General features: G+C 33.0%; 1 protein-coding gene and 1 pseudogene across 1 annotated transcript; both read right to left on the minus strand.

Moving 5' to 3' along the window:
• Window positions 1-947: 947 nt before the first annotated feature.
• Window positions 948-1,847, minus strand: LOC143398383 (taste receptor type 2 member 140-like). Its single transcript, XM_076855339.1, has one exon. It carries the CDS (start codon window positions 1,845-1,847, stop codon window positions 948-950), a length of 900 nt encoding a protein of 299 aa, XP_076711454.1.
• Window positions 1,848-5,624: 3,777 nt separating this feature from the next.
• LOC143398385 (putative taste receptor type 2 member 33) lies at window positions 5,625-6,647 on the minus strand (annotated as a pseudogene).
• Between the last annotated feature and the right edge of the window lie 8,540 nt (window positions 6,648-15,187).

A 15,187-nucleotide genomic window follows, 5' to 3' on the forward strand; every position in this document is an offset into this window, starting at 1 on the left:
ATCTATATATTATGTTATTCTTCATTTCTTACCTGAAATTTTAGGCACATATTCTACATTAGGAAATTATTTTTATTTGTATATAACTATACAACTTTATTTTTACTATGTCTTAGATATACACATAAACACATATGTCTCATATATTATACATTGATCATTTTTAAATCTCCAAATGGACAAAGATTGTTGCAAAAATCATGTTACAAAAAGAGTATTTAGTGGAGTGTGGTGATGCATGATTATAATTCCAGTGACCTGGGAGGCTGAGACAGGGCAATAGTAAGATCAACAAGGCTAGCCTCAGCAAATTAGGGAGGACCTAAGCAACTTAGTGAGACCCTGTCTCAAAATTTAAAAATTAAAAATATCTTGGGATGTAGCTCAGTAGTAAAGCACCCCTGGGTTCAATCCTCAGCACCTCCAACCAAAAAAAAAAAAAAGAGAGCACTCATATTTAAGTGGTCCATATTCACATACTTCTTAGTATGAATATAGTAATATACATACTTGTGTCTATATTATGCTTGTTTTTTAACTATTATGTTTGGTTTTTTTAAGTATTATGTTTGTTTTTATTTAACTATTGCTACATGTTTTGTAAAATGCAGTTACATACAATAAAAATATTTGGAAAATAAAAATTCATAAATACAAGACTTTCTTGTGATTTGATTTTCTTTTAGACTGTAAAAGATAATCCCTGGGGCTGGGTCTGTAGCTCGGTGGTAAAACACCTGCCTTGTATGTGTGAGGCACTAGGTTTGATAATCATCACCACATAAAAATAAATAAAGATACTGTGTGTTCATCTACAACTAAAAAACATATTTTAAAAAGATGTTAATCTACGGCAAAGTAAGAAAATTACTTTCAAAAAAAAAAAAAAAGAGATAATTCCTAAAAAGTTTCAGGGACCAATGGGTCCACATCTTTGCACATGCACCTCAGCTACCACAACACGGAAAGAGAGGCCGTTTCAGCTTATTATTTCCCAGAATCAGGATAAATGAATGGCCTGAAGGAAAAGTCACTCCAATAGACCAGACAATTAAAATAATAATATATTTATCAAGAAACACAGGGTTACAAATTTCAACAAGAAGCGACAGAAAAAAAATGACATACAGTAGCAGAAAGGTGATCACCAATTGCAAGGCTTTCACGTGGGCCACGGTGCTGGCGTCCCTGGACCCTTTGGCACTGTGGTGCATCCTCTTCAGGTGCCTCCACAGAGAGAAGATGAGCAGGAGAGCAGTCATCAGGGACAGAGTGAAGGGTATCACCATGAACATAACGTTGATGAATGAAAAAGTATGGGAAAACTGTGCAAACTTATCCAAATTGGAACTGAAAGTCAGGTTTCCTTTATATGCAGCAATCCAGACATCAAGTTGAGTGTTCAACAATACAATATTCAAAATCAAGAAGTTTAGAGACATCAGCAGGGTCACTGACACCACCTTTTTAACTCTCCACTTTAGGTAAAGAAAAAGAGAGTTAGAAAAATTGGCTATCTTGAGAAAATAAAAGATGCTGAGACCTGCAGCAAGCCAGATGCTGGAATGGTTGACCATTGCCCCAGTAACAATTATTATTTTTAACATTTTTCTAGACATAAATACATCTGGATGCAGTGCATAGATGAATGCATATATGAATGGGAAAAGGAGCTGGCCAATTCGAGAGAGTGCCAAAGCAGTGAGAATTTGATCAACTGAAGAGATCTTTCTTCTCTTGACCCAGTCCACGCAGTTCACTACTGTTATGAATCCATTTCCTAAAACTCCAATTGTAAATTCCACAGTTAAAATGATTTCCAATATTCTATGTACAATACCATCCATTGCCTGTAAGAGAATGAATAACCCAGCTTCAAATACACAGCTAAAAATTCGACATTCATTTAAAAGACTATGCTTATCTTATTCTGGAATATTCACAGCATTGCCACTTCTAAAATTTCTCATATGAACCAACAAACAAGCAAGCATCCAGATTTGTCAATAACCAGGTTCATAGTTTTCTTCATGAAAATATTGTGTTTTCCAAGACAGACCAGCTGAGCTTCATCCAGATACTGTGCCTCAAACAAGATAGACAGTAGTCTTCTGTAATGAGGATAAAGGAAATGCTAGAACCTCAGTGTGTTAACATGGAGATAGGATAAACATTTATTAGCACTGTTTTGCTCTTTTGTATAACTCTACCTACTTTAATCTAACTACCTGAGTTCTGGACAAGCAACATTACAAAATTCTAAGATATATAAAAAATAACAAGAAGCTAACCATGTGTGGAACTTCACTATGACTTCCTCAGCACCAAGCTTCTTTAAATACTTCAAAGTTTGGCCTGTTCAGGGACCTAAGCACATATTGTCCAAAACTCTTCCTACAAACTACCAGAGTTTTGTGGATATCATTATTACTCCTCAAATATTCAGTACTGAGAATAATACTTCTTAATCATTTTACTTTCTACAAGGACATGCATATACACACACAATTCACACATAAATACACACATATTTGGTTCCAAATTCCCTTTGTTTTTCACTTCAATTTTTCAGGTGCTCAGTATTTTTATGCATGTGACTCATGTCTAGTTCTACGACAGTTGTTCAGACATTGCTTAAAAATATTTTCCAGGATAATGGGGCAGTATAAATGTGAACATTCAGTAAACTTGGAGCTATTAAATCTGTTCATCTGAAAAGCAGTAGAAATCTTTGTGGTCCCCTGAAGCAGTGAATGAGTTAATCCATAGACCAAGAATCCTCATTCTTTGCCTACCTCTTTCCTGGTAGGGACCATTCCTTCATCAGAACCAGAGACCTTCAGATTTTTATTCTCCTCCCCTCTCCTTCTACCAACACCTGCTCCATGACATTCACTACAGGTACCCAGGTTTATGAAGAATGGTACACTGCCTGGTGAAGATGTTTAATGAGGAACATGAAATAATCATTCTTTCCTTACTAAGGAATAATCAAGGAACAAATGAAACATACGCAGAAACTATTACCAAAGACAGCAGAAAAACATGTTTCAGAGATGGCAGAGAAAGACATGAGGTATATACTGGGAAGGGCAGACCCTAACCTCTGAACATTAAGAAATGAAACCAAGATCACTTGGGAAAAAAATCCACAAATAATCTCCATGTAAGAGAGAGAGAGAGAGAGAAAATAAATTAGCCAACATTAGAACATTTTTAGAGAAAACTCTTAAGAATAGAAGCACAAGCATACCATCCTTGTGGAGGCAGGAAGTTTCCCTGGCTTGGCTCATCTCATGTAACAAGAGGAGGTAGGAAAGGAGACAAAGAGCAAAGCAAACAGTGCTGGGGGTGGGGCTGTGTGGTGGGGGCACTGGTACAGAGCTTCATTTCCTTTTAGAAAAGAGACAGAGATCCATCCCGTACCAGTGAGGGCTGCGCTCACCCCAGAGCAGGCCTTCCTGAGGCCCCCACACTGCACCTTTCACTCTGGTTATTTGTAACCATTATTCCCTACATATAAATCTTTAATTTAGGTTTAGGTTTCCACCTGCACAATAGCTTCTAGGGAAGACAGGCTTTTTCCAGATAAGGTGAAGATGATACCCAGGATAATTTCCCCACATTTCATCCATAAAGCAAAACAAGTCAGGTCCTCAGTGAGGGGCAGCATCTTCAAGCATTTCTCTATCAATAATGTATTTAGGTGTGCTTAGAAGTTAGGGCACTTCATGTTCGTTTTTTTCATTTGTGGCAAGTCTTATATACTGACTACACCAAGTCATCCAAAAGGATTTAACCAAACAAAATTCTATGTATCTCTCTACTTACATCATTATTTGTAATCATAATCCTCCCCTGCATATAAATCTTTAATGTTTTTCTTTCAAATAAAACTAAATAAGTTTCTTGGTCACCATCACAATAGGTTAGCAGAAATTCAGATAAAAAGTAGTACTGAAACTCCCTTTTTTTCTCTAGTTTCTGGTAGTATGACTTTTAAACATACGTTTTACATTTTAGGGAGAAAAAGTACTTTTTCCAATGTGAGATAAATAGACAAATAGGGGTACAGATTTGATCAGTCAGCTTCATTCATCTCTAAGGAAGTGCATAGTTACATTCTCAGTAAGGAGACTGTATGAGATTACTAGTGAAAACTGAGCCTTTGGTTGGCCTTTATACTTTTTAGGGGAAACCAGCAAAAGAGACTAAGAATCTGCCCTCAATGGTAATATCAATATACTTTCTCTCGTTTCCACATTTTACATATGGTAATAGAACAGGTATATGATAAATTTCCTGTAATTCAAATACAAGTTTCATAGATGTCATTTTAATGGATGCAGGAAGGTTCGATGAATATGTGTGATGATTTCCGTATTACTTTTATATTATTTTCTTAAGTAAGGAAAGTTTAGACTCTTTTTAAGTTTAAAAAGCATTTTTAAAATGGAAGATACAGGAGATTTTTGGAAATCAAGTCCCTGGTGGTTTGGGACAAAATGGAAATATTGAAAATCCTATCTCAACTTTGAAAAGGTCTTCCTTGCTGGGGTAGAGCACTTGCCTAGCATGCATGAGACTCTGAGTTCGACCCTCAGTATCACACACCCAAAAGAAAAGAAATCATTCCAAAAAGGTCTTTCTTAGTTTAACAACTGGAAAAAATGACTTTCCTTACTGCAGATGGAAGTATATGATAGCAATTAAATCAGATTCATTCCTGTCATAAAAATGATCTTTTTCTAAGACTTTTACCTATTTGCATGAAATCTAATATTCTTCTGTACTACTTAAGGTTCATATATATATACTAAATTTACTCTAATATTTTTCTCACTCTTGAATCAGATTATGTGCATGTCTTACAATAATCATACCATTTAACAATTCATATTAAACATGAAATTAGAGTTCATGACGGAACTCATCATATCCACCTCAATATTCCATTTAGAACTGAGTTGTTTTTTTTTGTCATCCAAAAAAAATTGGTGGCTCAAACAATGAAATATAAACATACAGTGGTACACATGTGTGATACAAAGTACAATAGTAAATAGCAGTGATCCCTGAGATAAGCTGACAGTATTACATAATGTATAAATTAAAATCATAAATACTTCAAAGGAAGGTCAATATGGAGTAGGCATGTGAAATGCACATGGCTTAATTTTCTGAAATTTTCTTCCACGTTTTGAATAATTAGGTCATTTCCATGAAAAAAAAATGATTAAGGTCATATTAATGTCATTGTGTCATATTTTTCATATACTCATGTATTATTAAAAAGATACACATGACCATGTGTCCTTTTATTTAATAAGTTTAGGTTCCAGACTTTGGGGGCATGTCTTTAGAAATTAATCAAATACTAAACTACAGAAAAAGTGGTAGAAAGCATAATGTTACAGACTTCATCTGTTGGATTTCTGCTAGAAGTCACTCAATAGTCCTGACATCAATCAATGAACCTGAATGAAGGTTTCCATTATTTCAGCCAGAGTCTCACCTGCCACAGAACTGATAGAAGGCTTGTTTCAGCTTCTTTCTTCCACAAAGTAGAACAAATGAACGACTTGAAGGACAGATGATGCTAGTACTAAGGGAAATCCAAGAAATCAGTGCATCAACAGCCTGTTAGAATTCCAACCCAATGTGGTTGCAGAAGGAGAGTACCTGGCAGATAATAAGAGAAAGGAGATCACAGTTTGCCAGGTTTTCATATGAAACTTGATACTTGGATCTTGGGACCCTGTGCCATAGAGCTGCATCTTCCTGACAAACTTACACAGGAGTAGATTAACAGCAGAAAACAGTATTTCACATGTATGAAATTTACTACAGTAAATGCCATCATATTTTAAAATTTATGGCATCCCTCGATTTGGTTTTTACAGTCAAAATCTTTTATATTCATTCTCACAGCCCTTCTATAATTGTTTCTACAACATGAAATAACAAAACCACCATTATCCTCAAAAGAATCAATAGAATGACACTCTTCTTTCTCCTCCTCAAGTGAAGAAATAATAATCTGGAGAAATTTACTAACTTAAGCAAATAAAATATGCTGAGGCTAGAAGCAATCCAGGTACTAAAATGATTGATTACTGCCCAGGAAATAACAATAATTCTTACTTGTCCACTATATGAACCTGGATAATCACAGTTTTATATCAGTGTGTTAACTTTCCCGAAACAAACCAACTCTGGAGATGACCAAAACATAGAGAATTGTGTCAGGTAAAGAAATGTTTTATTCTCTTGACCTAATCACTGCCAGTTCATCAGTGTTATAAAGACACAGAGAAAGTTTCTGAAAACAAATTCTGCCATTACTTGGATGGAGAGGATATCCAGTAGAAAATTTATGAAGTCTAGAGTTTAATAAATAAATCCTGATTATGATTTATAATCTCTTTCCTTGAGTTCTACCAACACCTGGTTTCTGGACACTAAACTTCTTGTTTTCTTTTGCATTCTGCAACCTATGTCAAATAGAAAAGGACCACAGGTGCTGTTTTTAATGGAAAATACAGTTATTTCCAAACAAGCTCAAAATAAACCCTATGCACATACTTTATATCACTCCCATAGGCTGCAGTCTTTTCCAGCTGATGGTGTGAAATATGAGTTTGCATTTGCTAGCATGCAAATGAAGACATATTCTCTTTCATGGATTTACAGTTTTTTGCCTTGTCTAATATGTACATAATTTGAATTCATTAAGTTTACATATTGGCTAGTAAATTTAAAAACCTAATCCATAGACCATGAAGGAAAAATCTAAATTGATAGAAGGAACTTAGTTATCTAGTGATTAACTGAATGGTTGATCACCACTGAGAATTCATTTGAACAAAAAAATTGGATATATGTAGAAACTTTAAAGAACATAATCTATAGACTGCTTATGTTTTCCTATCAAAAGTTTCACAGTTTCCTTAGGAACCTCCAGGAAAGCCAATCCTCCCTAAAATCAAGTGCTGATAGCTAGTACATACACGTAGCTTTATTGTTTACAAGCCATAAACACAAACCCTCACTTACAACTACCATAAAATCCATGTATTTCATTAAGCTTCTAAGAACATTCTAAGGGACTACAAAGCATGAATCATTTTCCCAGAACTTCCAAAATTAAGAGTGAGTCTTAGAGAACTTAATGAGATTTGAATCTCCTTCTTTCACACTCAAGCTTTTCAACCCACAGTGTTTATCAAGCATGTTTCTCACACTTAGGCCTTTTACAAAAGCTTCTGTCCTGGTTCTATTTAATCCTTAACCATTCAAGGGGGCATAATAGCACACATCTGTAATCCCAGTGACTCAAGGCAAGAGGAGTACAAGTTCAAGGCCAGCCTCAGCAAATTTGAGAGACCCTTTCACAAAATAAAAAATAAAAAAATAAAGAACTAGGAATGTAGCTCAATGGTAAAGCACCCCTGCATTCAATCCTTAGTACCAAAAAAAAAGATTATTATTTAATGAAAAAAATTATTATTTAATGAATATATTTAATGAAAATATTCACGAATTTTACAGACATTTCTGAAATCCACTGTGATTTTTTCACTGCATTGAATTGGACACGAGGATTTGGACACAGTAGGTGTAGAAATTAGTTCTGTTGATCAAAAAACGTGGTAAATATCAACATTTATTCATATTTTTCGTGTTCCTCAATACAATTAAATAAATGCTTCAATAATATATAATATATTAGACTTAGTGTCATGCCCTTTCTATTGATTATTTGTTTTGCAGGACTGGGGCTCAAACCCAGGTCCCCGACATGCTAGGCAAGTTACATCCTCAGCCCTCCTTCTACTGTTTGTTGCTACTATGAAAAAGTCCAGTTTCAAAAGTTAAAGTCTAAATGGACATTACTAGTGAATAGTTAAACATTAATATTATTTTTGGCAATTTTTCTAAACTTACTTTTTTTAAAGAGAGAGAGAGAAGAGAGAGAATTTTTTTAATATTTATTTTTTCAGTTTTCAGTGGACACAACATCTTTATTTTATTTTTATGTGGTGCTAAGGATCGAACCCAGTGCCCTGCACATGCCAGGCGAGTGCGTTACCGTTTGAGCCACAATCCCCAGCCCTAAACTTACTTTTTCTATTTGACAAACTACTTATTTCTTCATGAATTACATTGATCGTAAATATTGTCTGTGAGAAAAAATAAATATCTTGTCCTTTGCATTCACATTTTCACGCATTTTTATCTCTTCTCATTGCTTTGGCCAAAAACTCTAAGCTTCTCTTAATTCTAGCTTTAGTTGTTAATGTTTACATTTCACCATTAAGTATAATATTTCTGTACTTGTTTCACATAATCTTTTCATTTGGTTATTATTGTTTCCTTATACTTACATCTTATATTATTATTTCCTTATAGGTTCAGTGAAATTTTGGGTCAAGTAATATTTCAATAACTATTAATGTTTAGATTTGAGTTGGGGTACAAACCACATACAAATCTGACCAAGAAGCATTTATCATAAAGAATTATTAAGTATTACAAAGGATAGAAAATTAATTAGAAAGAAATAGACAACTGGGCATAATATAGAAATAGTATATAGGAAACCTGGTCAGACTGATCTACCACACACCAGAGCCTGGCATAAAGAAGCCATCTATGGTATGCATCCAAGCACTAAAAATGTGCAATTTGCCCGAATTTTGTACTTTTGGTGAGAAACTGTATTTATATATTTTTATTTTATGTTTTCTTATAGATTATTATTGTGTTTCCAATATTTTTTATTTGCTTCTTTCTGTTTATTAATTTTTACCTAAAACTCTTTGGGTTTTTGGCTTATACCTTTAGTTTTCTATTCCATTAGTCTCTTCTTTCATGATTATGGTTGTCCCTCTGTATCCACCTGTGAATTCAACCTAATGTGGATAAAAAATATTTGGAAAAAGATCACATCTGTACTTATCATGTACAAAACGTTTGTTGTCATTATTCCCTAAAAATATATCATAAATATTATTTGCATACCATTTACATTGTTTTGATTATTATAAGTAAATTAGATGTGATTTAAATATATGAAAGGATATAGGTAGGTGATATGAAAATATTATGTCTTTTTACAAAGGGGACATGAACATCCATTGATTTTGAAATCCATCAAGAGTCCTAGAACAAATTCCCTGCAGATACCAAGACCTGACTGTGCAGATTATAAAGTATTTAAGACTGCAAGGCTTGGGAATTAGATTGCTTGTGCTAGCATTTCAAATTTTTCCACTCTATAGTTATGGAACCTGTGCAAAATACTTCATTTTTTTTTTAAGAGAGAGAGAGAGAGAATGAATCTTTTTTGTAGATGGGCACAACACAATGCCTTTATTTTTATGTGGTGCTGAGAATCAAACCTGGGTCCCACCCATGCTAAGCAAGCACTCTACCGCTGAGCCACAATTCCAGCTCACTTCATCTTTTTTATCCTTCATTTTTCTTATATTCCAAAAGTAATACCCTTTTTTTCCGGGATTAAACATGATTTGCATATGGAGCACTAAGTACAGTTGTCTGTATACAACAAAGCCAAGTTAAGACTATTCTACTCCCTCCAACTTCTTCCTTCTTTTTTAAAGATTACTTTGCCATTCATTTACATCTTCTTGGTTTAAATGTTCAATTATATGCATCTACTAGTACAGCATATTGAATCTCACTATTATATGTAATTATAATGCACCAATAAAAAATAAACAAAGTGAGTTTTAAAAATTGAGAAAAAAATATTCTACCCATTCATCTTTTCAACATTTTTTACCAAATATTTCCATAGTTATGAATTTTCCAGATTTGACTGAAATCTTCAAACCTCAGTTTAAGAAGTACCTTCAGGTGACTGGGGTGTGGCTCAGTGGTAAAGCACTTGCCTCCCACATGTGAGGCACTGGGTTCAATCCTCAGCACCACATAAAAGTAAATCAAGAAAATAAAGGCACTGCGTCCATGTACAATTAAACAATATTAAAGAGGTACCTTCAGGATTGTTTAATTCTAAATTGTGGATTGACCTCAAGATACATTTTATCTTTTATTTATTATAAAGAAATTTTTAGGGATAGAGTTGTGGCTCAGTGCAAGAGTGCTTGATTAGCACGTATGAGGCCCTGGGTTTGATTCTTGGCACCACATATAAATAGATAAAATAAAGTTCCATTGACAACTAAAAAATATTTTTTTAAAAAAAGAGCAATTTTTATTACAGAATTGCTATTTAATAAAAATACTATTTATACCAGGTAATCAAATATTTTTATAATAACCATCTTTAACATTCACTGAGAGTTTGTGGCTTATCAATAGTCTGTGTTTGTAAAAAATATGTATTTCGTTGAGATGATAGTGTATTCTGTTAGTAAAGGACTCTACTTTTGCCTATTAGATTAATCTTGTTAGTTGTGTGATTCATGCCTCTTTTATGATTACTACTTTCTTTTCGTGTATCAGTTTGTAAAATACCTTAAATATATACTCTATATTGATTCAATATTTTATCCATTTTAAAAAATTTAATGCATTTATCTTGGTACTACATTTTTAGAAGGAGTCTTTGTCTCAAGTATTGTGTTTTGTCTATTACTGTTTCCTTTTATACTTTAAATATCTTTGTTCAAACACTGATTAATTTCACTTTAATAAACATTTTATCTGATATTTGCATTGCTTCCCCAGATTTTGTTTAATTGTTATGTAGTTTCAGAATTCAGCATCTGAAATCTGAGTGTTTTTGTTAATGATTAACTTAATTCATTTAGTGATTTCTAACTATATTAAATTCAAATGGCCTCTTCAGTTGTTCATCATGCTTTCTCTTTTCTTCTTTAAATATTCCTGTCTGCTTTGTCTTGGAATTGCCATTTTTTCCTACCCATCCCCCCCCTCACTATTTAGCAGTTTACTTGTTATTTTAATTTTTTTATTAGGTATCATACATTTTGCAATTTACATACCACATCTCTTTTTAATCATGATTAGTATCACTGTCTCCTGTCGATCTGAGTAAAGACCTTGACATGATTTTAAATCCCTTTGCACAAGTCAAGACTTCCAAAACTTATATATAAATATTTTTGTTTTATTAACCAAATTTCACAGAATAATCTACGTAGGATAAAATTTAATCATTTTGAGTTATTTTATTTTATGTAGAACCTTTTTATGGTATGTAAATTATGTCTTTTTTTAATTTGTTCTTTTTAGACATAGATGACAGTATAGTGTATTTTGACATATTACACCTACATGAAGTATGACTTCCCATTCTTTTGGTTGTACAGTGTTAGCCAATCCAAAAAAAAAAAAAAAAAAGGCTGAATGTTTTCTCTCATATACGGATGCTAACACTCAATAAGGAGGGGTTGAGGAAGGAAGAATAGAAGTTCATTGGATTAGAGAAAGATGAATGAAGGGAAGGAAGTGGGGATAGTAATAGGAAAGACAGTAGAATAAATCATTCATTCCTATTCATGTAGAATCTTAACGTTAACTTGCTTTAAATTACAAAATATCAACTGTATTACACCTTATATACAGCCAATGGTTAGTTATTTTTCTCAGCTTACTTAAACATTTCTTTTGCTCAACTTCATTCTTTTCCCTTTAAATTTTTGTCTTTATATTAATGGGCTTAGGCAGCCTTAACAAACTGGCCATTTAAACAACAAATTTTTTTTCTCACAGTTCAAAGGCTGGATGTCCAAGATCAAGGGGCCAGTAGGGCTGGATTCTGTTGAGGTCACTCTTGCTGGCTGCTCTGCAGGCTACCTTCTCATAGCACCTGTCCTCTGTAAGCTGATGTGACTCTCTGTGCACACTCAGACTCCTGGTATCTCTCCAGGGCACAAGTCCTATTAGATTAGGATTCCTCCTTATGACCTCATTTAATCTGGAATTATATCCATAAGGAACCTATCCTAAAATGTAGTCACATTGGGGCTTAGGACATCAACACTAAGTTTTTCTGGCAAATGATCCAGTCCATAATACTATTTCCAATATTAACATTTTCACTGAAGTGTGTGTATAATATAGCATTCATTTTATTTACTCAAAGTGGTGTGAATTCAATTCCTCTGGCATTTTTTTAGCCTAGAATTAAATATTACAGCTTAATTCCCCATCACTTTTAAAATATGAATCACTTGTATGTGACACATAATTTTTTGATGAGATTTCTCAGAAAACTCAGATTGATTATTTTATTCTTTGGCAACTGCTTCCCATTACTTTGTAAGTACTTTGAATTTCAATTTGCCTCTGATAGTTGCAATTTTATTAAACATATACAAAAGTGAATATGTGTATGATATTTCACTAACTAGAATATGTGTACATTCTATACATTGTTTGTGTATCATTGTCAACATGTATCATTAATTTCATTGGTCAGAGAAAAGGGAAATATGTGATCATCCTAATGAATAACAAAACATTTGATACTTTTGTTTGTTTTTATTACAATTTTATTCATAAGTACCCCAAACTGGAAAAACAACCCAAATATCCTTAAAGAGGTAATAGAAAGCATTTCCCATACAGGAAATGCTACATAGACATAAAAAGTAAAAATGTAAATTCATATCAAAGAAATTACCCTGAAAAAAAGGCAATCTTCAGGTCCATATATAATGAACCTATTTATGTAACGCTCTGGAAAAGGCACATAGGAAAAGAGAACACATGAGAATTTGCAGGAATCAGAGAGGAATCACCTAGGATATGCACGTGGCAAGTCTTTGAGTGATGATCTGCTCTGAGGGTGGTAGTGGATACATGATTTTATACTTGTATTAAACTCATAGAACTGTATATTTGCTACTTTAAACACAGGTTTTATTGGAATATCACATGCAGAAAAATAAGAAAAATATTCTCCGTGAAAATTATTTTTAAAAGTACCTCAATACTAAAGTGATTTTTATGCTATTGGTGAAACACCAACCAACTCTCCATTTACAAAGATGCCAATTATTACCACAACTGCTTAGTATTTTGAATGTTTAAGCCATTTCATATGTAAACCAACAAAAATTTTCAGTGATACATTATTTCAAATAATAAAATAATCATTATAAATAACTATGCAGATGATATGACATTTTTATCTGCAAAAGGAAAGAGGATGAGAGTAAAAAGCAAAGCATATGCTATAGTTTAGCAAATTGCATTCTAACTCACCAAATGAACAAATAAAAACAATTATTGTAGCTTTTTAAGTTCACATAAACCAAGTACCAAATATCATTTTTAAAGCTTAAGAATATGTATTATATTGTAAATATAATGTTTAATAATGTTTAATATAAGCACCAAATTTACAGATTCCTTTAAGTCTTTTTTTCACTAGGTTCTGGATATGACTGTGAGTAGCCTCTTTCTATTGATATATCATTTGAATTTGGGGGACCGCCTCCTTTCCACTGGGGATTATCACTCTGGCTCTTTGCTGACCTCTTCATGCACTGCTGGAGAAGTCTTTTAACATCTCAGACACTCAGGTTCTTCACATGAAGAATAATATTAGACATACATGAATATTAAAAAGTTATGAAGAATGCATATTAACCTACCACAAAAACAGAACAACTTTCTCTTTTTACTTGCCACTTATTCCAATGCCCACTTTTTATTTCATAGAATCTACCTAGAAAAGATGTTAAACATATATTTTTTTCGATAAATAAATAAATGAGCAATATTAGGAAAACAAGAAAATCTATTCCAAATGCAAACTCTACAATTTGAAGGGATTTCTTTGTGAAAATAAGCCATGAATAAAGAATTCTTCATTTCTGAAAATACATAGGGTTCTAACTTATCTGTTTCAACAACACTGAATACAATATACATGACCATGTTTTCCTCTCCTCATCCCACAACTTAAACCTATTTATATTTTTCACATATTTAATTAAATTACTTTCTATTTCTGTAACACAACCAATATTATTATTATATGCACATAACCAAGTTCCATGTTGATTATGCTCCATGTTAAGTATTTAATAATGTTTAATATAAACACCAAATTTATATATTCCTTTATGTCTTTTTTTTCCACTAGATTCTGGATGTGTCTGTGAATAGCCTCTTTCTATTAATATATCATTTGAATCTGGGGGACCGCCTCCCTTTACTGGGGGGCCACCTATAAGTTTTTCAAAATTTCTATTCCTTTGACAATCTTATTTATTTGCAACCATAATAAAATATGGATATATGGTGAGACAAATTAAATCTAAAATACCAATGTACCAGTATGATATTCAACTAAAAGACTATCAATGTTAAGGTCTGTAAACAAGTCAGGATGGCACCTGGTATTTTGCCAAAGAAATGTTAGAGTCTGTAAACAAGTCTGGATGGCGCCTGGCCAAATGCCAGAGGGAGTGGTTTGTGAAGTAACAAAAGCAAGCCATTAAGTGTGGAGATTCCTTATTGGTTGACTGCTGTATCTATTTTATGCTAATTAGATAAGCTGTGTAAAATGTATAAATACCGCTCCTGTCCTACAATAAATGGCTTCCATTCCTGCTGTATCAAGGTACACAAGTCATTCGTCACCCCCCCCCCCCGGGCTATTCTGCTGCAGCCGGACTGCGGCATATCTGTAGCCATAATCTGGTATTAGTGTATATTAAAATCAAAATGGATTGTGTTACATACTTGAAAACTATGTTGAAAAAATACAATATATTTCCAAATCTAAATAACATATCACTAATAATAATAAATATGTTTCAAAAACTCTGGAATTTGAAACTCAAAATATAGACAAAATTATTAGAATAAAGCACTTTTGGGATTCTGAGGAAATTTTTCTTAATTTATAAATTGGAACTTGGAGTTAAAAGATAGATTTAGAGTATCTGATTTCCCATTGTATACATTTTATTCTTGACATCTTAGCTAAAACTTTAGGCACATTTACTATGTAAAAACTTGTTTTTATGTGTATAAAATTATAAAACTCTATTTTTAGTAACTGTCTCACATGCATGCATACACATAATAGCTTGTATATTGTAGGTTTCTCATTTTAAAATCTCAAAAGGTTAATAATTGACACAAAATTCATATTATTTGTTACTATAAAGATCTCTTTAAAACATCTATAATGATATATTTCTGTATATAAGTG

Source organism: Callospermophilus lateralis, chromosome 4, assembly GCF_048772815.1.
Source record: "Callospermophilus lateralis isolate mCalLat2 chromosome 4, mCalLat2.hap1, whole genome shotgun sequence".
NCBI classification, from domain to species: domain Eukaryota; kingdom Metazoa; phylum Chordata; class Mammalia; order Rodentia; family Sciuridae; genus Callospermophilus; species Callospermophilus lateralis.